The sequence below is a fragment of the Castor canadensis genome, chromosome 9 (genome assembly GCF_047511655.1).
Source record: "Castor canadensis chromosome 9, mCasCan1.hap1v2, whole genome shotgun sequence".
Taxonomy (NCBI): domain Eukaryota; kingdom Metazoa; phylum Chordata; class Mammalia; order Rodentia; family Castoridae; genus Castor; species Castor canadensis.
This window is the reverse complement of record NC_133394.1, coordinates 41,915,014-41,941,132: the sequence shown is the minus strand read 5'-3', so window position 1 is coordinate 41,941,132 and position 26,119 is coordinate 41,915,014. Positions and strand designations below refer to the sequence as shown.

Here is a 26,119-nt window from a genome sequence, read left to right as displayed (position 1 = left end):
TATAACTATATTCACTTGATTTCTACATAAGAATTTTCTGGTAGAAATGTCATTAAAATGCCATTGTCTGTAGGGTGTTTATTGTCATGTGGTTTTTTTTTTTAACTAACAATTAGTAGCAATGTAATATTCACCCCAGAATTCTGTGACTGTGTATCATGTTGTTTGAAGTGTTACATTTGTTCATCAGTACCTCATACTAATCTCTGTTCTTGTCATTCGTGTTACACCCACCAACCCTGCTACCAACCAAATCAGGGAGCATCTGGCTTAGACGGAAAGCCAGGATCCCGGGTGAGTCAGTCCCTCATCTTGCTCTGACATGCTCTGTGGCTGTGAATCAGTTGCATAAGGATAGACCCCTTTGTTCACGTGTCTCGTCAGATGATGAGGGGGTACTCAGGGCTGGAGCCAAAGGAGGAAGTGGACAAAGATGGTGGAAAAGTAGACAGAGAATGGATTGCAACACAATTTGAAGCAGAGTCTAAACTGCCTGCCAGAACATTTTTCAGTGTCCAAGTTCAAGTCTGGATAATTTGATAGGTGGGAAGAATGAGCAGTCTAATTGGCTTCATTGTCTTAGCATTTTTCCATAATCAGTAAAACATTCCTTATAATCATGAGAGAGGCCCTCTGAAGAGATTAAAATAGTATGAATTTATTCTAACTTAATTTTCCTTTTAGGCTTATGTGCATTTTAGAAATGTAACTTCCTCCTTGGAACTAAGTCTCTGCTCATGGAAATTACTTGCCTAGCTTTGGTCATTTTCTCTCTTTTCTTGCTTTTTAACAATTCCATATCTTAAATTTCAACTACAGATACTCAGTATGTAGAAGTCTTCTGAAGATGAACTTTGAGTTGAGAATTCACCAACATTAGAATAAATGTGAAACTTTGAATTCATTCCTAGCACAAGGCTCTCTCAGAATATGCCAGAATATTGGAATAGAAATGGGAGAACTACCGAAATCGTTTCTACATTTGTAGACATTATAATAAATTATTCGCCAATCTAAGCATGTCTTCCTAGCAAATGAGCAAATGAACTGAAATCCTCGTTATACATAGTTAATCTAAAAGAAATTCCAGGCTTGTCAGTGCTAAAAAAAAAAAAAAACCTGTTTTGGGAAGTCATTATTATTATATTTTTCATTATATTCATTCAAATATTACCTCCTCTACCACCGAAATCCTAGTCCTGATCTAACCAGGTGGCCGGAAGACAATTATGCCATTAAATCATCCTGCTTGCCAAGTGTTAGTCCAATGGCTTCAGCCACCATGGCAGAACCTAGAAGAATTCCTTCCCTATAAGTCCCCATTGTCCCCAAGAGTTGTAGAAAGTTCGGCTGGAACATCTGGACACTGTTCCCATTGAGTGTATTTTTCTACTTGTATAGCTTGTGAAGCTGCCTAAACAGCTAAAAACAAGGCTTCACTGCATGTCTGGCCAAAGAGAGCAGTGGATATGGAGAAAGGACAAGGTGACAGGAAGAAAGACATTTTTCTCATTGCGATGATGAGGGCAGAGTGAAGATGCTTCCTTTGGTCCGGCAGGAAATAGATAACCAAATATGATTTGTGGCTCTTTGTGTGTACTCTTCATTGAAAGATACAGTTCTGTAACTCGTCCCTTTTGCATGAGTTTCTCAAACAGCACTGGCCTGAAAAAAAAAAATCGAGTACGAAGCAGTTTGAAAGGAAATAAGTTGTCTTACTGACATCCTAAGGCATCATTCACCAGCAAAGGTCCAGGATAAATCACCTCTGAGTTTCTTACAGCCCTTGTCACATGTCTCATACAAGTTTTGTTTTCATCTTTTTTAGGGTACAGATGGCCCTATGGGACCTCATGGCCCTGCAGGTCCCAAAGGAGAAAGAGTAAGTTGTTTCCAAAGTTGTTAAGCTCAAGCTAAGTACTAAAGAAAATACAGAGCATGGTTTTACATATTAATTGAACTTGAACTGCTCATTTTCCAGAAGAAATAAAGGACTATCTAGTATTAAATGAAAATATATACTATCTCAAGTTCTATTCAGTCCTCACACTGAAAGAAGAAAACCACAGAGTATTAAATAGAATAGTATAGGGCTGCCTTCATAAAAACAATGCATACATTTACATAGCTAAAATAAATAGCTGCAATTATTATTTCTTAACCCATAAGGAAGATATTTTTATTTGGCATTCATCCAGAAGGTTGAAGTCAACAGGACTAACTTTTCCAGAACTACATATTCTGGTTGATAATCTTTAATATAAACTACTGTATTCATTCAGAGTAAGTTATAACATTTTTCCAAAGGAAATTACAAAACCTAACTACTCTTCTCTGTATAGTTATACATGTTCCCTTTTTTTTTTTTAGCCAAAGAATAGCCTGATTTTCTTTAGCCATAAGGAAATCATTTCAGTGCATTATAAAACAAAAACCTTTCATGAACCTCTCTATTGCTAGGCCATGTTTCCATATCCTTAGGAGAAAAAAGTGTTCAGAAGGGAAGATAAATATCCGACACAAAAGAATGCACTGCAGCATCAGCAGCCGGTCATCTGTCTGGAACTTCTCTTCCCTCTCTCCCTGTGTTCCTCGCCTTGGAAAACTCAAGGTTTTTTTGTGTATCTGAGTGGACTTATGTCATCAACCTCCCCACCATCCAGGAGAGGATATCAAGAAAGTTTCAAAAAGTGAGGGCTTCAAACTGTTAGCATGATTCACTGTGCAAGTCTGTAGTCTTTTAAAACTAGATAGCTTTCATCAGTCTGGAATAATTTACTTTAAAGGAAGAAAGAACTGGGTAGTGATTTCTTGGACATGCCTTCCAGTCCTCTAATACTACATTCTATAAAGTGAATTCATTCATGCAATAAATACTTATCAAATGCTAGTAAAGCATTATTTTTAGTGTAAAAAGAAGCACTCCTCCTACTTACAGAAAGCCTATTATGCTAATTTGCTCCAGTACATTGAAAAATAACATTATAATTGACTCATTGGCCCATAGTCTATTATTAATACTTATATATACTCGGTGCTGCATAGGAAGCAGCTATTTTCCTTGACCTAAGAGTTTACAATCTAATTGCAAAGTGGGAAAAAAGGTATGCAGGAAATAGCCAAAGAATGAGGCCAAAGTGAATTCAAATAGGAGAGGCTAGACATACAGTGAAGAAGACTGACTTTATCCAAAAATGGTTCTAGAGAGAACTGAGTCCTAATGAAGCATATAATCAGAAGCCGCCATTGTCTCATTTCTAAGCTCAAACCAACTTCTGAATATCACTTTATTAAATATATTTCAGAGGTGAGAGCCTCCATGCTGCTGATACAGATTCACTTTCAAGCTTTACATAAAGAAACCAAGCCTCTGTGCTAAAATTAGAGCAGCAAATCTCAGGCAATCCTTTGCACAGTACCCCAGGGCTCAAGAGGGTTTTCTGTTTGGTGAATCAGCTGCTACTTCCGTAGCTCCACAAAAATATCAGGTCTCAGTGCTGGGGCCGAATTAACCAGAGAAGCAAATGAAGTCGCTAAGAATTTTTGAAGGCATAGTTGAAGTCAGATGGAGCTCAGGGTGATGGTGTTACACTTGTGTTTATCCAGCACACTAACGTCTTAACCGGATCATGTGTCCACTCTCCAAATGCTCCTCACCCAAAGTGCTAAACTGAGTGGGATTCTCAAAGTCAATTGAGGATCTGGGATCCTTTTTAAAAAAATTTCAGTTTTTAAAGATGTAGGAATCTGCAAAGGGAGGCAATCTAAAATAATTCTTCAGTGTAGATATGCAAATTAAAGAGCCTGAATGAAGTCAGTCCAGCCCAAAAGAAATGAGTCATTTGACAGCCATTATTACTCAATTTTCTTAAATACATGACTGACAGTTTTTAATCTACAGCTCTCCAAGCACCTGGTGCTCCCTGCCTTCAGCTGATTTCTTCCCATGACCTTGTAACTGCTTTGGAATTCTGTAGTGTATTAAGTTTGAGGGCCTCGAGTTCTTTCAGAATTGCTTAATCCAGGAAAGTTACACATTCAAATATCTGTGTTAATATTTCATTCCTAAATATATTCAAAATAGGAACATTAGGGTACTTTGGCCTCTAAGAGGCAGAACCCAAACTCAAATTGGCTTAAATGAGAAATGGATGATTTCGTAGAACAAAATAGACAAAAGAGGGCTCTGAGCTTTGCTCAGAAGCATTGTCTCCTGACCCCAAGTGAGCTGGCAGCAGTGGTTCCAAGTACCCTTGGCAAAAACAGGCAGAGGACAGAGCTCTCCCTGAGAGAGGAGGGGTCTGTAAGCAGGGAGGACACCTTCCCCAGCACTGCCAGCTCACTGGCTGTCCCCCAGTGCATCATTGGCCAGCACTGGGTCATGTGTCCATTTCTGATGTAATTGTCCAGAGAAATGGAGCTGCCTCATTAGCTTAAAGTAATCATTTGGGGAAGGCTAGTCAAGGAGTTCTACAAACAAATGTTTTAGTGACCACTTTCTTCAAATAAGCCACAGTGTGTTGGTTTTAAAAACCAAACAAAGCCAAGATTTTTAGTGGAGAAAAGGGAAGGAACTGTGGATATCAAAATAATCCATGGAAATTTTTTTTCCAAAGTAAATCCACTCTAATATTTAGTGATTTCAAACTAGACCTGCTGTGGCTCATGTGAGTCCTGCCTATAACCCCCACCTCCCAACACCTACACCACTGTTTTAAAAGTCAATCTGAAAATTAAACAATGATTTTAAATTCATGTTCTTTAAATTGTCAAGTTCTTTTCATTAAAAATATGACCAGCAACTATTAGCAATATCTATCAATAGTACCTATTACTTGCCACCATATAACTTCCTATTTTACTGTCACATTTAATCTTCAGAATGATTCTTACAGAATGTGTATTACAATTCTTATTTTGTGCCTAATGTAACTCAGGCACAGGAAGTTTGAGAAAGTAGCTGGAGGCCTCACAGCCAGAAAGTGCCAGAACAGGGATTCAAACCTAAATCTGGTTCATTCAAAGCCTGGCCACTTTGCTGAGTGCAATTGCTGTTACGTTATTGTAAAAGTTCCACACACTTTTATCATATTTGTCTTCAATAATCTCCCTATTATGTGTGTCTCTGGTGGCAGTGCTAATTAGTTGCACTAACCCCTTAAATTAAAAAAAAAAAAAAAAAACTGAAATCTGTTCACCTGGAAGCCTGGAGCTTAGACAAACATAAGTGTGTCATGTCCCTTTACAAGCAGTTATTAGGGGATGCTGGCTTTACCCATGGGGAAAGAAAAGATCTAACCATTAAACTGCTTCACAGGAACAATAAGAGAGGTTAACGTTTTCTGTTAGGCTATTTACGTAATCATCACCATTGCTCCTGAAGTTGTCTTGCTAAATACTATCAAACACTTTAATCTGGAGATGGCAAACACTATTTGAAGGACACAGTTATCTCTCTTCATGGGATCAACTCCAACACTTTTCTTTATAAGCATTTGCGATTATATCATTTAAGCTGTGTTGAGCTATTCTATCAGATAGGTACTAGGAACAAGAATGATGAAGGTAATATGTACCTGCCTTATCAGCATTTAATAAAAGCATAAAGGTTTTTAAAAACCCTCTTTTTCAAAAGGAGGCAAAATGTGTACACAACTTGACTTGATTTAATTCATCCAATGAATATTTATTGATGTACTGGACACTGTTCTATATCCTGGCAATGCAATAGGGAACAAAGCAAGAGGCCCTGGAGCCCTGATGCACAAATTTTAGTAGCAGAGAGTAAACAGTTATTTGTGTGTGTCCACGAAGTAAAATAGAACTGGGTAAAGGGAGGGGATGGCCAAGGAAGACCTTCTCTAAAGACATGTTTGATAGAAAAAAGTAATACAGATTGAACATCCCTAATCCCAAAATTAAAAATCTGAAACACTCCAGAGTCCAAAACTCTTTGAGCACCACCATGGCACCACAGGTGGAAAATTCCATAGCTGACCTCATGTGACAGGTTGTAGTGGAAATACAAGCACGCTAAAAGTATTGTTGAAATTTACCTTCAGGCTATGTGCATAAGGTGTACATGGAACAAATGAATTTTGTTGTTAGGCTTGGGCTCCACTTCCAAGATATCATGCATATGCAAATATTTTAAAATCCAAAATGTTTCTGGTCCCAAGTATTTCAGACAAGGGATACTCAATAAATAATTGTTTCACACGAATGCTTAAGAAACCAATGTCCAGCATTCTAGAAATGTAAATCCTTTAGCACGAGCAGGTAGCAGCAGTCTCTTCTGCCCTCTCTCTCAAAGGTCCTGTAGTAAAATATACCACTTTGGATTCCTTTCACTACATCAGTGCTCGTAACCCTGCAGGAGCCTCAATCTTGAGCATTTTGATGGACCAGAACCTCAAATAGAGGCTTTATACACAGGCCATAACAGAAAGTGTGGAAAGGTAAGTATGCATATATAATCTGAACTTTGTGCTTTTCATTGTAGGGTGAAAAAGGAGCTGTGGGAGAGCCTGGACCCAGAGGCCCCTACGGCCTGCCTGTGAGTCACTGTCACTCAACCAGTCACCACCTTCAGCATGCATCCAAGATCTGCCACTGACACAGTTAACCCTTCCCTTGTGGGTCAGACTAATCCCATCAGAGAAGCAAAGACAATCCACTGATTATCTTCAAAGTGAATAATTCCATGTTCTTCATAGATGATAGGTCACACTCTGTCTCACCCTCTCCTTGTATGCAGACACACACCCATGCATGTCACAAGATTGAAAGGATCAGAGACTGGAGCATAAACAATTCTAACCTGAAAGCAGGATTCCTCCTGTCAAATAACGCCCTCCTGACACCACTGTATCCAAAACTGGGTGTGGAAGTTTTGTCTACAATAACCTTCTTCACATTTTATTTTATTCTCATAGCTTATTAGAAGCACTCCTGTTAGTAAAAGTTATCCCCAAGATCAATTGATATTTATGATGACTAGATGTTTCTGACCTTTCTAAATTACTGAGGAAAATGATCTTCAGAACTCAGAATGTTGGTTAGCGTTCCAGCCTCTGAAAATCCTTAATTACACAGAACCAAATTGAAGTCTCAAGTTTATTTCGCAAACATTATATTTGTGGCAATATCAATTCAGTAGGGTAGGACACAAAGAAGAATATATGGTATTAAAGTTTATACCTTCATACACTTTCCACCTACTTTTTTAAACTGAAATATTAAACTTTAAGCCACTTTAGTATTTGGCTATTTCAAATACTAAAAAAAACAGGCTGATTTTGAGGTAGTTGTCAAAATCTGAGTCAAAGCAGATTCTTGGAATTTTTTTTGTGGATCAGTACGATGACATAACAGAGTTACCACCAGAATAACCTGAAGCATGGGGGTGAATTTATCATCTTTATATAGCAGTCTTACGACCCCTTTTATATCTGAGAATCAGTGATTTACAAAGCTTACTTAAGAACCTTTTTAAGGTGGGACCTTCATACTCATTCTATCCAACGTGCATATCTGGCTAAATTACAACTATTTAACAAGAAATAGTGTTCACATTCTTTTCTCATGAATAAGGTAACTACTAAGTTATAAAATTAAAGTGCCATTGATTCACACCCTTTGTGATTATTGGTGTGTTTTTAAAATTAACTAAACAATATTTTTGCTTTTGATTTCACTCCTGAGCTAATAGCCTGAATAACACTCATTAAACTTCAGCAAAATAGTCTATTTAACCCAATACATCATTGAAAATTTCCATGACCCCTAACTGCAACACTAACAGTCACTTCAACTTGATTTAGGTAGAGAAGTCTGTATTACTAATCCAGATTCCTTTGTACATTTTCAGAATAGTTGTTCTGATACTGGTGTCGCATGTCCAGGCAACCTTAAATAAAAGAATAACCTATTCCTGGGACTTAGGAACACTAATGTAGCTACTATGGTTCTTTGGCAGGGGAAAGATGGAGAGCCTGGTCTTGATGTAAGTACTATGTGCAATAAACATCTCCTTATACGATAGATACTGATGGTCTCCATCACCAAGAACGGCAAGAACACTTCTTATTTTGTCTGTGCATATAGCTATGCATAGAATATATTGCTGTGCATGTGGACAGCAATATAAAATAGTGTTTGCATGAAAGAAACATGATCAGCTACTATAAAATTAGGACGGTGAATAGTAGCTTTCAAAATACTTTCCCAAATTAAGGGTACTTGACAGCAGCATGACCCACACATGGAAAAAATATGCATAAAATCAATACACCTCTCACATGCTACCCTTAGGGAATGGTATATTTTTCCTCTAAGCTATTATGCAATATTTTTTCTTTTAGCAGTAAGTCCTTATATGCATTTTCTCTTATTAACATCATTCTATAAAAGTGTCAAAAGGAAATGCCTGTAGAAACAATCACTGGTTATCCTGTATTGTGTGAATAAAGACAATAACAAGTTATCACTGTCACTGTTTGTTAAGCACCTGGGATGTGCAGACATCATGCAGGTACTTTCTGTATATCATCTCATTTAACATCCAAACAGCTGTGTGGTAGATACCTGTGAGGCCCAATTTGCCATCAGGGGGGCTAAAGCACAGAGGTAAGTGACCTGCCCAAACCCACACACACCAGTGAGCTTCCCAGGCTTCAAACTAATATCCTGGTATTCTTGCCACTCTGCATTTCTTAGGAGAAAAAGCAAAAACCTTATTGTATATAGATAATTGATGTAAGAAAACTACTATTTCTAAGTGCTACTTTACTCAAGTTTTAAGATAATTTGGCATGTCTTTTTTTATGTCTAATTTCAGATGAGTGAAACCCAATATGATTTGACAGTTACACCAATAAATCGCTTGGGTTTTCTTTTTATTCTGTAGGGCTTCCCTGGTCCACGAGGCGAGAAGGGAGACCTGGGAGAAAAGGGTGAAAAGGTGACCTCCCCTCTCAGCATGTGACCTGCCTGCTTCTGCTCTTGTTTTCTGCTTTCCTGTTCAACCTGTGTGGTTCCATCAGATATCTCACTTGTCTCAATCCGGTGCTCCAAAAACACTGATCCTGACCTAAGGAGTCAGGTCTTCAGAAGAACCAAAGAAGGCTACATCACTATAAATAGGGCACTGTCTAGCACAGAATAAAAACTCCAGCCCCAGATATCCAAGCTGCAATCCTTCAAACACATGACCCTAGGGGTTTGGGGGGATTTTTATGTAACGTTTAGAGATTTTGAAAGTAGCTTCATAAAAGTAAAATCACATAGCACAACCCTGCTGTGGTATTCTGTCAAAACTCCTCTAACCCTGTAAGGCCAGAATCACGTTTATCTTCAGCATTCCCAGGAAAGAAACAGATACATTGTGTACCTTATGTTGTGTGCCTTGATTTATTATTATTATATTTTACGTTCAAAAACAGAGGCTGGTGTGATGGTTCATGCCTATAATTCCAGCTACTTGGGAGAAGATTGAGAAGATTGCAGTTTGAGGTCAGCCCAGACAAAAAGTTAGCAAGACCCCCACTTCTGCAAATAAGCAGGGCACAGTGGCCCACACCTGTTAATGCATGCACTCACGGGGCATAAGTAGAAGGAGTGCAGTTTGATGCCAACCCTGGGCAAAAAGTTAGCAAGACCCCATCTGAATAAATAAAGCAAAAAGGGATGGGGTATAACTCACGTGGTGGAGCACTTGCCTAGCAAACACAAAGCCCTAAATTCAAGCCCCCATACCTAGAGGACAAGCAGTGTGACAGATAAACCACAGTAAGGTCACTGTGCAGAGGCTGGGACTCAGTGTCAGGTTCAGAGCTGACAGCTGTAGGTGTCTAAAACGAAGGCAGTGTATTTTATGAGTGAGTGTTGAGGTTTCATTTCAGGACCAATAACTTCATGGGCCAGTATCAGGCAGTATCATTTTATAACTGAAAAGGTTAGATTGTGGATTTTAAAATCATTTTCTCGCCTGGCATGGTGGTGCATGCCTGTAATCCCACCTACTGGAGAGGCAGAGACAGGAGGACTGAAATCTGATGCCTGCCTGGGCAAAGTTAGCAGGAGACTCAATCGGAAAAACAAACTAAAGCCAAAGGACTGAGGGCATGGCTCAAGAGGGAGAGCACTTCAAAGCCGTGAGTTCAGTAACCTGCAGGCAGGCCATGGACATGGCAACACCATGCTAAAAAGTCATTTTTTTCCATTTCTCTTTTTCTCTTTTCCCTCTCTCTCTGTACTTTGCTTGAGTATTTGACCCACTAGCAGACCTAAGAATTTTTTAGACAAAGCAAAAAGAAGGCAACAGAAACTCATCACTTCAATAGAATAGTGAAAATGTTAAAGTAGCTGAAATTATACCTTCACAAATATAGTTTAGTCCAGTTCTACTTCTCAGATTAATTCATGCCCTGCTGTACCTAACACGCTGCTCTTAAAACTCAGTGATTTCTCTTGGACGGTGAAGTTTTTACCTGATGGAAAAGCAAAGCCACATAAGATTTGCCGAAGGCTATAAAGCCCGCTGAAACATTACTTAGCCTCCTGCAGCGGTTATCCCAAAGCAACAGCCACCATCACTGTCAACCATCATCGTGTCTACTGAGCACTTACGTGTTTTTCCAGAGAGCTTCGCATATGCTAGATCTCTGAATCCTTGCAACATTACCTTGAAGTTGGTGCTGTCATTTTCTCATTTCACAGACAAGGAAACAGAAGCATAGAATAGATATTTTGTCCCAAATTAAAAATTCTGACTACAAAGTACACAGTTTTCAGATAAATTGCCCACGAAAGCTTTTAGCACAGGGTGTGTTTTAAAGATATGCCTTTCATATATACCTGATGGGTTGTGAATCTCATTCACTCAAAAGTGTATCATCATGAAGTACTAAATTTTATGATCTTTAAAAAATTATCAGTATTTGAGTGCTAGAGGTGTAGCTCAAGTGGTAGAATATTTGCCTAGCAAGTGTGAAGACCAGAGTTCAAACCCCAGTACTGCCAAAAAAAATAAGAGATAAATAGATGAATAGATGGATGGATAGACAGACAGAGATATACCAGTTTTGGGCAGTATATAGCTTAGTGGCAGAGTGCTTGCATTGCATGTATGAATTTCTGAATTTGATCCCAAGCACTGCAGAAAAGAGAATAACCGTTACTATAGTTTATGAATGAATAAAGCTACAAATTTGATCCCCAGAAAAATGTTAATACAAAATATTTCTATATACAGATTCCATGATTAAAGTTTTGTATTTAGGCAAGTTAAGATTCTAAAGTGAACATTTTATCTATATCATCCTGTGACATGAAGAATAAAAAGTTATCAAGAGTTCTCACATGATCATACCCAAGATGACAGACAACTTTGTGTTGCATATTACAATCAGTGCTGATTAGTAACTTTGGGATATTATTCTTTGTACATGAGCATCTTTCCCATAAAGCTTGATGCTCACTAAAATGTTAATAATAAATGAATTCCCAGTGCCCAGCCAATAACATTCATATGACAGCTCTGTTATTGAATGGCCAATGGTTGATTTACCAATTAAATAATGAATTCCAAATTGACACCCAACACACCTGGTCTCAGTTACACCTACTTGCAGATAAATCCACTGTCTTCTTGAGGAAAGAACTCATCCAAACAAGTTTAAATCAATTCATGTCACAGCATTGGAGTTACTCACTAGGGAAGGATGTTCATCCATCTTTACACACACCCAACTTCCCAATGCACCTCTCTTCTTGCTTCCTACTTATACCTGCTCTTGTTTCATCCTGCCTTCAGTCTTTGTCTTTGGTCATGATCAACTAAACCTTTACCCAGAATTTCTCTTTCCCTAGTGTTCAAGAAACCCAAGTGGTTTTGATTCTGAGCCTTCTGATGCAATCTTTTCGGCACACGGGAGATAAATGAGACGCTTTCACTCATGCTGTCAGAATGACTGTATTAATTTGAAGTGACTCTCATGTCTCTGTTGTGTATGTCTTCTCGCCTTTGAATATTCATGTTGTTTGCTTCAGAGATTATTCCATTTATTGTAACTGCCATCCTGATTGCCGAGTGAATGCACTAATTTAAATGTGTATCGTATCATATTTTGTATTCTGTACAGCACCAACTCCCTGTCTGTAAATGTGCAGGGATATTTATGTTAACGCAAAACAGCTGCGGTGCATTCCTTCCTTTGCCTCCTTTTGCCTCCTTTCCTTGATTCCTCCATCCCTTGATTCCTCCATCCCTGGAGCCATGCAGATGTTCTACCACCCATACCTTGATTCCTAAATACTAATGTCCAAGGCTGCATTCCCACTAGGTAATAATCCTGCCTATCTCATTTTTACTGAGTTCAAACTGCTTTTCCTCTCTGGAACACTTTTTTTTTTTTTTTTTTTTTGGCTTTTTGTCACATTGCGAGTAAGCTGGAAACTCATTTACCATTGCAAACACCAGGCATGAGATCACTAAGAAAGTGAATTAAAGAAACCCCTAGGTTTATAATTGTCTATTCTTCCCATTGGTATCATTGCAAAGTATTATGACTATAAGCATTTGTTCACCTGACTTAAAAAGAAGCAGCATTTGCTTGTAGTTCTATAAAACAAAAAAAGTTAAAGGCGATAGAAGTGTATTTTAATACATTGAATAGTTTTAATGAGAGCTGCAAAAAATGATTTCAAGATGCAGAGGCTGGTAATATTCTTTCCTTTTCCTTCCTGTGGTTCAGTGTAACTTTCACATGTTACAGGACTAGGAACAAAAGCAAGCTGACAGGTACTGAACACTGGATGAAGCATCCATTACTCCTCGGAACTCCAGCTGCCACTGGTTGGCTTTAATACAGTTGCTATCTGTCTTTCTCTATAGATCTATGACCCAAACCCCTAATTCCCAATGACTGCGACAGTGTTGTGAAAGGCAGCAGTGATCTGCCTTTCTGATGTGTCAGTCTTTCAGCTTCTTTCATCTTCTTGTGAAACTTAAAATCCTACATCCCATTGCCCAGAATGTTTTGTCACTCCAAGAGTGTTTTTTTTAATATATAATATCATGCCTATCTAAACCAGAAAGCAGTGGTAAATGTCTTTCCAGACTTTTCTTAGCTAAGCCATCTTTTGAATCACCTTTATCCACCACCACACCCCAATAAAACTTGTCTTTTATTTAAACCCTTGTATCCACAGGGGGAAAAGGGAAAGAAAGGCAAAAAGGGGCCTAAAGGGGAGAAAGGAGAACAGGGTGCGCCTGGATTAGATGCGCCCTGCCCGTTGGTATGTCTGATCATAGCACCGTCTCCAGATGTCCTGTGTGATGGGTGACATGGGAGAGGAGCACGCTAGAGGGACCAGTAACAGCAGAGTTCCAGTGGGGTCATTTAACAGGGACTCTAAGACATGTGATCAGAAATGTCTATCTCAGGTTATCAGGGTTTTCAGATCCTGGTTCCACATTTTGTCTCCAGCCACTACCTCTGCCTGGCTTCTTAACTCTTAAGTATTGCCATGCAGCTGGAACCTGAATACAGGATCTGAGGAACCAGCATTGTTCTGTGCCCCTCAGAAGAGGAGGCCACACTTCCAGACCAGCCCTGCCCTGTTAGGAAACTGCTCCCAACATCCCCGGATGTTACTTCTCCCTTTTGAGTTGCTCCTCTCCCAGCCCATTTTTGATCTAATTATTTCTTTAGCAGAATTTGTGTTCAAGTGAATTCTTGTGTTAGTAACATTCTGAGTTAATCTTTACAAACAGGGATTCCGTGGCGTTAAGGGGGAAAAAGGGGAGCCAGGCCAGCCTGGCCTGGATGGGCTGGATGCCCCTTGCCAGTTGGTACAGTATTTCTCTTTCCTACCTTCCTGCATGCATTTCCTTTGTTCATTACATAGTCATTCTATCAGTGTAAAGTGGCTCTTTCTGGAGCAGGCTTTACATGACAAACACACCACATGCATGTGCACGAATAGGCTCTTCCTGAGACTCTTGCAGAGGGAAGAGAGCGAGCACACATTGTCAGTGAATGCAAACTAACCTGACGTCCTTCTCACAACTGATGGACCACCACCTCTGTGTTCTGTGGAATATTAATGTACTCAGTAAACATTTAAAGATTATTTTTAAAATTACATAAAGATGATTGATGCAAAGCCACTACTAGGCCATAACTTTTGGTTTTACCCTAAATTTAACTTCTTTTTTTTTTTTTCTGTGAAAGAAAGAAAGGTACTTTTGTCTCTTCTGATAAATTTTTATCAGGTCACAAATAAGGGCCAAACCTAGAGAATGAAGCTTCTGTGGTTGAGAGTTAACCAATCTGAGAGAATGCTAGGAAGAGACCATGGGGAAGAAAGCCCAACTCCTCTGAGCTTCTAAAGATAATAGTCTGCAGCCCAAACCTTCTTTGCCACATAACCTTTCAATTTAATGGTCTCTCCTTTCAAAACTCACTTTCCTCAAGTAGCCAGAACTCCCTTACCTCCATTAGCATGAACCCAAAATCCTCCTTTTACTAAAATCTAAAATTCTACTGGTTGATCCTTCTCCTTGTACCAATCTGGCATTACCAATTTTTCCCAAAGATTTTGTAAAACTATTTCAAAGATTTTTTTTCATTTAAAAAGGAAGTATATTCATATTTTCTGGAGTATAAAGAAAAACTTCATGGTTGTGTTACACTTGGTCTGCATGCTCTTTATATGATTCCTTAGTTACCAAGCATGATTCTTTAAAGGTAAATTTCCATTTTGTAAGTCTTTTTATGATACTGTATTTATAGAAAGAAATGTCACTAAGACAGTGGTTGTAGCTACAAATCTTTAATATGAGGTGCCCAGTCTTTTATTTTGTTTGCTTGTTGTTGATAAGTCATATTTTATAACCATTTTATTGGGGGGAGGAATACAAGCATGCCTTCATAATATAACTCTTCCTATTTCATTTGTATCTGAAGAATTTTTACACTTTAAATTTTTACAACACTTAGGAACCTCTTATTTTCTTCAGAATGTCAACTGACTTCTGAAGAATTTAAATAGAAAAAGTAATAAATGCTATGGATAACATTTGATTATAAAATATAGATAGACTGTCTTTCAATTGAAAATGGTTCACTTTCAATATAGAAAAGAAAAATATTGACCTATGAAGAACTATAAACTTCAGATAGAAATGCTTTACCATTGGTCATCATTATTATGATTCAGTCATAGTCTGTAGTGATCAGGAAGAGAAGTTATTTTGGTTTATTTAACAAAGATAATTGTGAGATGTGTTTTCATGAAATTAAGAGATATAGTACAAATTCATTATCTAAAAGTATTACTGTGAGTGGACCACTAGACCACCATGCCTTGTAAATTGCTTTTCCAAAATTAGTCCTAGCATTTTCTATACTTTATGTGTTTTCAAAATTGTACTCACTTTAGAAAATGGTTGAGTTATCGTCATTTTAACTAACACCAGGTAAAATATTGGTAAAAGATGCCTATGACCGAAACCACCTGAGACAGATAGAGATGCATTTTTTTCAGTCTGAGCATGTGAGCTTTAAGATTTGATCACTCTTGAGGGGCCTGAGGAATTCTTTTTCTTCTCTTTAAAACAGGGACCAGATGGATTACCCATGCCTGGTTGTTGGCAAAAGGTAGGCTTTATGGAATTTTCTCTACAAAGAAGCACTTTCCCTTTCTCTTGACCTGGCCTTTTCCATTCAGAACAGACCTTTTTCCTTTGACATTCTTGCAAGTTGTTTGAGTATTTAAAAAAAGAAAGAAAGAAATTTGGACTGGAGGTGTGGCATGAATGCCTGTTTTGTGAGTGCAAAGCCCTGAATTCAAACCCCAGTCCCACCAAAGGAAAACAAACAGATTCCAACTCCAGAATATCTTTTGATGACTGTATTTACTGCTGATTTCTTTCTTAGCTGATGAGTGACAGCAGTCTTAGCAAACATGTAACCTGGAACCTTCTCTATTTAATCCTATTTGGAATGGAAACGGCAGGTCATCTTGATGATAAACTCTTTGTCCTCCTGTTTAAAGTGATTCTTAATTGTGTTCTTTTTCCTTTAACTCAGTTATTTAGACAAATATGTTAGTACATGGTAGAACCCTGTCAATGTTAGTCACGAAACTGAGAAAGCAGAAAACATAAGCATAATTTTTTTAGTGATGTCTTGATTTATTTAGGAGAAACTGATTTGCTTAAACTGGCCTTCTTTATGGTATTGATTTAGTTTAGCCTCTTCACGTGACTCCCACAGTCTGTCAGGATGGGGAGTGTCCTACCTAGAGAACTTTCTGTACTCAGAGGCTGTGTGATAAGCCCTTCCATATAGGAAATATCACTTCACTTAATCCATGCAGTAATTTACAGATGAGGAAACAAATTTAAAAAAAGGAACTTTCAAGAACACTGAGCTAGCATGTAAGAGAACTAGAGAGAGAGAGAGAGACAGCAGCAAAAGCCAGGGAGAGATCTGCATGTCCCATACTCCCTGAGGAATGCCAAACCTTCACACCTTGTGGTGTTAACCCAGTCACGAAGGACTGCACTAACGAACGAGAGAAGTGCCCTGATGTAAAAATGAGCTGGGAGAAGTATACACTCAGCTTTGACCTTGAAATTTTGTCTCCAGTGCCTTGTAGCTTATTCAGTAATTGCAGACAGGCATACTTCACCGGCAAAATTAGAACAAACTAGGTAAGACTGTAGAAGACCCTCGACTCTCTTAGTTGCCTCTCACAGCTCAGCCAGTGAGGAAATCCCGTGTAATTCTCTTTGCTTAACTAGTTTCACACACTGGCCAAGGAAAGCAAAACCTTCTCTCTTAACACCATCATTCATTTTGTAGTTTCCCATTCTCCACTTTTAGTGTGTTGGATAATTAGCTTGATCGTGTATGAGGTCAGGTGGGTCTTAAGATGACCTCTCTATCCTCCTGCCATCAGAACTCCCGTTTGTGGAATCTGTAATGCCATCCTACACCATTTGTCCTGTAATCTAATAGGATAATGACTTTTTTTTAATAATTCAGTCATTAGCTCATCAGGGGGAGATAAAGATGTCTTCCCCAGTCATCTGACACTACTCAGAACTTGGAGTCACAATTGTTTGTGGCCACTTCTGAATCACTTCCTTTTTGTAAAGTCATAAAACTAATGGTGACAGGCAAAGGATTCATCATCATTTTAGTTCATGAAATGGTAAACTATAAAATTCATATTATAGAAGCAGCATAAGTCACTGTAATTAACAAGTCCTCTTGGCTTGCTGCTTTCACTAATAACATTTTCATGCAAAACTGTTTGATCTTTGCTTAAATTACTTTTCCATCTAGATATTAAGCTCAGCTTTCTAAATGTATCAGCACAAGAAGAGATGCTAAACTAGAATTGAAGTATAATGTACCAGTTAACAATGTAATTTGAATAGTGAGTAAATAACAGAATATATTAAGAAAACACAGGCAAGCCAGGTGAGATAGTGCTCACCTGTAAACCCAGCACTTGGGAGGCTAAAGCAGTAGGATCATGAGTTCAAGGCCAGCCTGAGCTACATAGTGAGACCATCTCATAAATCAAAACAAAAGAAAAAGGATGGAGGGAGGAGAAGGAAAAGGAAAAGGGGAGAGAAAGAAAGAAAAAAGAAATTAACAGAAAATATAGGTTATTAAACTTATCGGCCATCCTCATCCAGGGATTAGAAGCTACATAATGGAAAAAACGTCTAGAGTTTTGCCCTGTGGTTCACATCTTCATCTCTTTAATACTCCACTGAACTTTATTTTTCTGGATAGGGCTGACATGTTTGCAGTAGAATCTTCCTAAAACCCAGTAACAAAGTCTTTTGTAAAATCTGAGGTTAAAAAAAAGTTTGAAATTCTACAGATTACTTATAAAACTTTGGTAATGGCACCCAGCCTTGCATCGGATTTAAAATTTGAGATACGTGAGAATTTGGAGAATGGAATGCTTTCCATAGACACGTTTTTCGCCATTGATGTGACATGTATAAACTTTAAAGGAATTTTGTCTCTGAAGTCAGAAAGTACACATCCTCCTAAGCACACCGAGTAAAGCATGTAGTTTTCTTGGAGAGAGAAAAACAAATGTTAATTAAGAAACTGAGAAGTAACTCCGAACTCATCACCCTGTAGAGGACAGGTGAAGAGACCTTTGTCATTTCATTCTCCTCTGCACTTTACTTTTCTCGCTGATTTTTGAGTGAGGAGTTGAGTCAAGGAAGTCTCTAAGATCTGCTCTGTGAGCCAATACCTCAAAGAGCACTGCTCCTTAGCCTCTCAGACTTAAGTTCAGTTCTAGAAAAAACCTCCTGATGACAGCTGCTCCAAATGAGGGACCAGGAATTTGTATAATTCTTGACTCACAGTGAAACCTGTCACCTAGCATGAGCCCTGGTAGCAGGCAGGTCTGTCTTGCCCAACATTCTAGAAGGGCAGGACCAGCCAAAGAAAAGAGGGACCAAGATGGAAGGTACATAGAGCATTTTGGGCAGAATGGTGAAGTAAGCTCAGAAGTTTGAGCCATTTCCATAGCTTTATTGAAATGATTGAAGAAGACTAGGTAAGTATAAATACAAAGTGCAACTTAATAATAGCATATATTTAATAAAATCCTAATTTTCTACTTTCACAGAATAATGACTGAGACAAATACCACAAGTTTCTTAGTGGAAAAGGAAAAATGTGGGTTGGACCTAGGATGGAAACTGTCATGATATCCACTTTAGAAAACTAGTCTATGTGAAACACCAAAGTATTGGTTAGCTATATGACGAAAAATCTCATTCAAAGTTCTGCCAGCTTTCCTACAATAAAGAACGTTCATTTGGAATTGTTACCCAAGACTACTAATTTCATGTATTTGTCATTTTGTTGTCTGTTTTTCTGCAGTGATGAATCTAACCTTCCCAGCATGAAGTTGTACATATAATGGTCCACTTTTTATATTTATAGTTGAAAACCAAATTGCAAGTTTTGCAAGTCTGAAATATGTTTACATAGAGCTGCTTCCTCGTGTTTTCAGTAGTTCACGTGTCCATCTTTTCTCCACTGACATCTGAAATTGGCCAGTGAGGAGCCTGCAGAAAACATAGATCAGTATCTCTTTATCATGTGAAGATACGTATTTATATGGACATCAGTGATAGAGAATGGTTGTTCTTGCTATTTTCTTACTTTGAGCTTGTTAATTGCATGGACAAAAAAAAAAGTGCCATGAAATAGTTTACATGAAATCGTGACCAAATATGGACTCAAATCTATGAATATGAACTATACTGACTGATTTTGGATTTTCTTGTCACATTCACCTACCCACTAGCATTGATCCCTGCCCATACTACCCACTGAAACTGACTAAAAAAGCATGACTGTGGCAACCCTGCTTCTTGTACAAATTCAGAAGCTAGCATGCTGTTTGGTGCATCCATTGATTACATCTGAGCTTTTATTCCTTTTGTCATCTCAAGGGGGTTACACCGTGGCTTATTGCCAAAAAGAGATAAGCTGGTGGAGAGCACACACAGTTGGTCTTGTATTTTGAGGGAGTTGTGGTCCCAACTGCAGATCGACAGCTTCCAGTATTGTCGGCTTATATGGCCACCTTGTCTACAGCACCAAGGGATTGAGCCTATTGCTGCATCCAGTTTTCCTTGAGCTGCTCTTGGCAGTGAAGACATGGGAAGAGGACCGGTTCAGCATCCTGCACTGTCTTAAATGTGACCAAGTAGGAAAGAGGTTTACCAGTGCAAATACACAGAACAGACCTTTTTTTTTTTAACCAGCTGAATTCCAGCAGGAATTGATCTGGGTACTTTTGGAAAATGACAGAGGCATGCAGCACTGCTTTTTGGACAGGAGATTCTTGGAATGGCAGCCCCAGTTCCTGAGGACGAAGGGTGTGGACATCCCACAAAAGCTCAGATTGCTGAAGAAATAGCATGTCCTGAGAAGGGGTTAGCCAAAATAACATCTATTGAAGATGCAGGGTCACTCCCTGCTCTCATCTCTACAAAAGCTGGTGTGAGAACTTCCCTTCCTTCCAAGATCCAACCCATACCAAACATTTTCTACAAGTTCTAGAAACAAGAAGGTATTTTCCATTCTTTCTCATGGCTTCTCTTCTTTTTTTAGTCTGAGGACAATTTAGAAAAAATGGTTTCCATTTTTTGTCATGTGTTTTGAGCAATACTTTTTAAAGACAAGTTTTCACATTGTAATAATTTGATGCCAACAGTCAGAATGACTTTTTAGTACTATTTCTCTTGTTTTAGATAATTAAAGAAAATATAAAAGACGCTCCATTTTCAGTTTAACAGTTGTATGAAATTTGAGCATTTTTCAGTACTTTTTGATTTTTTTAAATGATGAATGTAACATACATAGAGATTTTCAGTTAATATAAGTCAAGATTTTATTTCACTTGATACCATTAATTCATTTTTATTTCTTATGATTATAACTTTTTCTATCTTTAGAGTTCTTTCTCTTTTTTGTTTTTACATTTCTAAATGTGTGTCTTATCCACAGACCAAATCTGAGATCTGAGAAAGCTGTGAAATATAGTTACCATAAAAAGCATTTTTTTCATCTACTTGCTCAAAAATTACCTAGCCATATTAGACTGAGCATTTCTTTGCACAGTAAGGAGACAATAGCCTATCTGGAAGTGGCTTATTGTAAGTAGAAGGGTTACATAAGGAGGACATTCTTAATGAGAAGTAATCACCCTTGTCAACCCATTAGGGAATTCAATTTCCTTCCATTATTCAATGCCATTTTGTGGGAAATTTTCTGGTTTTGTACATAGGTTTTCACCACCAGAAATTAGTTCATCATTGACTTATGGTAACAACAGTAAATTATAATTACAAAACAAGGACCCTAAGATCCTTATGAGCTCTTTCATATTATGTAGCCAAATGCTCCATTATATAAAATAGTGTCATTTTTCTTTTACATTTAGTTTCCAAGGTTAGAGAGATGTTTAAACTATTAGGTCAGTCTACTTGGCAATATTTCTAGCAACATTCCACACCCCCTAAGACAATTTAGCATTTTTTAAAGGACATTTCTAACAATTTCTTGTATGGCATGGTTAAAATAATGTACTGCCTAATGTCTAGAACAATTTGTCTTAAATGGTTTGGGAAAAATGAACCCAAGTGAGTGGAACTACATTATCTTCAGAAAAACCAACTGTAACATCTTGAGATGTATCTGGTGACTATATTTCTTCCTATCTTCCTCTCTATTCCTCTACTAGAAAAGACACTGAGAATGAATCGCTACTTAAAACTTGCCTGGCTTCAAATAAAAATGTCCTAACATCAAAAGAAGCATTTCACAAAGAGATGATACCTCTTGTTCAGTGGAAATACTAGGTCTTAACCACCATGAATAATTTAAACTTTGGGTTATTAAAATATTTTCAAGTATCTATATAGAGAATTCTCATATTCTTTCCAAATGACTCAATAATGAATTATGGTTGTTGACTTATACATTGATAACATAGCTTTCTTAAAGATTTCTTTCCTTTATATTATTGGATAGAGGGTTGAGAAAAACATAGGAAAGACATAGAAATAAATCAAAGTCAAGTTTTACGTCTAACAAAACATCTTCAAGGATGAAAATTTGTTACGTGTTTTACCTTAAAAATTATTTTCCATTCATTTTGGTTGGTGCTAACATTTTTCATTTTTTTCTTTATGGACAAGGCATCTCTACTATGGATAATTTCTTTTCTCTGTTTAATAGCATTCCTAAACTGTTAGTGTATGATTTTACTTTTAAAGTTCATGAATTTGCTATAATTATGGTTCAATGACCAGCCTTTCTTAATGTAAAACAAAACAGTGTGCCTATAGATGGTATGTTTTAACTTGGATTGTGGAGCCCTTTATTTCACGTTCACTTCATACATCAGATACCTTATTCAACTTTCATTCACTCATCTTTGAGGTTTTATAATCTGATTAAACTTGATACAACCACTGTTGGAGAAATCTGCACATGTCATGTAGAATACCTGGTGCTAAAGTAACTTCTAGTTTTCATTACCAAAAGCACTGCTGGAGAATTTGTTTTCATGGCGTGAGTTTTATAGAGAACATTGGGTTGTCTTTCATTTCTACCTGCGGGAAGGTCTTATTTTTGAACCTACAGTCTGTGTTATCTTCTAATTGAGACAGCAAGAGCTGACACACCAAATGGTTTATACTATGTGCCCTTTGTCTCAATGCATGTGTGTACCTGCTATTTTAGGAAAAGGTCAAATGAGCATGTCTTTACCTATGGGAAAATTGTCATTGATATCTCATATTTTTATCACTTAGGAAATGTGCTTCCAAGTTTTTTTAAATATTACTATTGAAGCATAAAAAGTTAACATTTTACCTTCCCCCACCCTTTTATATTGTCTCACCCAGAATTGGGATGTACTTGTCTGATGATGTTGTAACATCTTTTAATAAGTGATGATAATAAGGAACACACAGATGCTGATATTTGAAATCTTGATTTTTCTTTATTTCTTGAAAATCAAATGATTTTAACGTTTAACACTACTAAAAATAGAATTGGTAATGTTAAATATTATTTACAAACAAAAATTTGCTATCTCTAGGACATCCAAGTTCATAGGAACCTTGTCTTTCCAAAAATACTAAAAACAACCACATGTGGGGCCAGCTGTTAAAATCACACATCCCTCATCCAATTAACATGTTTTACCACGTGTGAGTCTGCTAAATTCTTTCAAAAGATAAAGACCTTCCAGTTCTACTTCTATTTTTCTTAAATTTAAATTCGACTTAAATTTTTGATGGATTTTTTTGTTAATATAATGCTAATAAATATTTTACAGTATTTCTCATTAAAATACATTTAAGTGCATAAATTGCCTATCCTGCTTATTAGCAGAATTGTTCTTTGGGAAATAGGAAAACTTTTTCAAACCTGACCTGTCATGTTTGATTTGTCGACAATGAAGAAAGTACCAATGTTTCTTAAAATGCAGTTGATATTCTCAGAAATATTAATGAATTTGATTCACAAAAGAATGTCTTACATATTGTTGACATTTATGTGAATATTCTTTATACTGTTGTAAATGTTTCATTCAACTTAACATTTTTAAAAGATGTATGTATCTGATTTTTCTTTAGGAAATATTATATTTTTATTTGTATTTTTTACATTTTAAACTTCATCTCTATGTGCAGCTATTTTTATATTGCCAAAAACTCACATAAATACAAAGTGAGAGGAAAATGAAAGAATACATTGGCAAGTGTTACATTGTGTTTTTCTAAAAATGTTTCATGGGCCAGTCTCATGTAATTGAGTGTCCTACAATGTGTTGTGTCTTATCACTGTAAATATGGCACAAACCTGACTATCTTAGTAGTGTGAATATTTGAAAGACTGAATTCTCCCTGTTGGATTTCTTATTTCAGTTTCATTGTAATTTCTCCAAATGACATCTCTGAATCAAGACGATGGAATTTTTGATTGACAGTTTGGAGATAGTTGTGTTGTGTTCACTTTCTAATTTGTTTTCATTTGCTTTTTAAACTTGTTTTCAGGGTTCCTTGTTTGTGAGAAGTTGATCTTCAGAATTATTTTTACACTATTTATGACTTATTTTCATAATGTAAAAAGTGTGTAATTATTACAATATTAATCCAAACAATGATAATGAATTGTATTGTTATAAAGCTTTATTGGTATTCATGAAAAACCTGGCCTGTTTCCTTCGATTTAGACACAGTTCACAAAGGATTTTATTCTAATTCTCTACAATACTGTAACCCTACCATTCAACTTAGTGCATATAGGTGTGGTGATTTTTTGAAACTAGTACTTTCTGGGTTAAGTAATAGTGTTTCCAAACTGAGCTTTCCCATCCAAACTCCCTTTCTTCCACAGTTCCCTGTTGATGAATTAAGTCACTTTACACTCAGTTACTTCTTACACATTGGTCATATTGTGAGATTAGTATGTGTTACATAAAAGCTATTTAGTGAATGATGGATGACTAAATGCCTTCATTAAGGCACCAATTATTTGCAAATCCCAAATAAAAGGGCTCCAGAGCTCGTCTTTCTTGATCTACCATCAGCACTGTTGCAGACCACTTCTGCAGCCCTTTTCAGCACTCTTAGTTGTCTTGTCTCTACACCCTGTCGTTTTCTCCTACCTTTCTTCCTCCTTTACCCAGCCACCAAATGATTATCCTCAGGATTCTGACCTTCACTCTTATCTTGTGTTTTCATTGTTTCTCGGCTACACGTTCTCTCTCCAGGGATGCTCATTCACTTCTGAGAAGGGTGAATTGGCTCTTTCTGTCTCCATGGAAACTTCCATAACCAGCTTTCATAACCACGTATACCTGGATGCCACACAGGGGCTCTTCATCTTCACTCACCCAAATCCTTCACTCTCACCTCCAAATCCTAGTGAATGGTACCACCCCCCCCACCCCACTACCCAGACAAACAAACTCAGAACCACTTGGAACACCACCACCCTCTCATCACATGGTCTCTATCCTATTACAACGCCCCTCAATTCTATCTCCCCAAAGTCTGATTCACCCCCTCTCTCCATTCCCATCACCATTCTTTCGAATTGGACTGTCCTCATTTCTCTCTTATACCTTAATGGAGGGTGGTACTGGGGTTTGAACTCAGAGCCTTGGACTCCCTAAACAGGCATTCTACTGCTTGAGCTACACCCTTAAAGGTTTTTTGGTTTTTTTTTTGTGGCACTGGAGTTTGAGCACAGCACCTCACACTTGCTAACCAGGCACTCCACCACGTGAGCCACTCTACCAGTCCTCTCTTACACTTTAAAAGAATCTTCTAGCTGGCCTCCTGGGAACTATTAGCACCCTCCCCTTCACACCCTATATCACCCTTAGGGCAAAGATTCAAACAAAGCAAAAGAATCAAAGCTAAGTGTAAAAAAAAAAATTCATGTGAGATTTCTTGCTTTTTGGGGTACCACTGCATAAATACCAGTTTTTGATATTGTTTCTCAAAGTGCATGTGCCAAAACAACTTTATTAAAAACAGCTCAGGAAAGAAACTGAATCCTGCTCCTTCCCTTGCTTTAGATCCTCCAGCAGTTGGCCATCCTCTTGCAGGTAATTTGGAATAGACTACAAAGCCCTTTATGATCTGAAGTACCTAGCTTTGTAGAGCATCATGCTCTCACCCAAAAAATTCTCCCATGGGAAACTACTCAGCAATTCCTTTTGCTGTTCCTTGGGCCTGAAATAGTCCCCATTCCCATCCCCACCACAGCTGAAGAACATATGCTGCCCTTCTAGGACTCAATGTGTGCATCAGTTTACTAAACACCCATTCCTGCCCAGCGCAGATGCTCTGCTCCATTCATTCTTTGCTCTTACCACTTCTAAACATCTACCAGATAGTTAATAACTGTATGTTTGTCTCCTCCACTAGCTGGTAAACAAAGCAGGCACCCAAATCATAGGAGGTTCTGTATAAATATTTCTGAGCAAAAGAGTAAGTTGCAAAGCAACAAAACTCACTGCGATTTATGAATTTTGTTAATGTACATAAAAGGCAAAACAATCCACACAACTGTGGATTAGAGCATGTCAGGTAGTTCTCAAACTAAAGCAAAGATGCCCTGTGACCTTTTCCAAGTCTAAAGAGTATATTTTACATGAAGTTGAGAGTAATGTGATCTACTTAGTGGTAGGGGTAATGTCACTTACTAAGTGGCCAGAGAGGATCAAAAGTTTACAGAAAGTGGAGGGAGTTCAAATTATCCCAATGGAAAACAGAAAGAGCAGAAGCACACGTTGACTGGTGAGTGGTTTTAGAACTGGCCAGTGATGCTGAGGACTGTCATCGGGCTGTAGTGCAAATCTCTCTTCGTACAGTGTCATAATATCACCATCCATTTAAACAAGGTGTTTACCTTCTGAACCACCTTTCCATGTTTGTTGCCTTTTCATTTAAATATATTCAGAGTTGCTCCAAGGAGTCAGTCACTCTGTTCAGAACAGTCTTCATTGATGACTCCTTGCTCTTTGA

At 37.7% G+C, this 26,119-nt stretch overlaps 1 protein-coding gene across 1 annotated transcript in view; it reads left to right on the top strand.

Annotated features, from left to right (window-relative positions):
• Col25a1 (collagen type XXV alpha 1 chain) overlaps window positions 1-19,096 on the top strand; it is a 442,122-nt gene extending 423,026 nt beyond the window's left edge. Inside the window, exons 31-37 of the mRNA XM_074041521.1 lie at window positions 259-294; window positions 1,829-1,882; window positions 6,503-6,556; window positions 8,909-8,962; window positions 13,213-13,299; window positions 15,627-15,665; window positions 18,936-19,096. Coding sequence (XP_073897622.1) covers window positions 259-294; window positions 1,829-1,882; window positions 6,503-6,556; window positions 8,909-8,962; window positions 13,213-13,299; window positions 15,627-15,665; window positions 18,936-18,938 — 327 coding nt within the window. The 3' untranslated portion in view covers window positions 18,939-19,096. The remainder of the gene's footprint in view (window positions 1-258; window positions 295-1,828; window positions 1,883-6,502; window positions 6,557-8,908; window positions 8,963-13,212; window positions 13,300-15,626; window positions 15,666-18,935) is intronic.
• The last annotated feature ends 7,023 nt before the right edge of the window (window positions 19,097-26,119 follow it).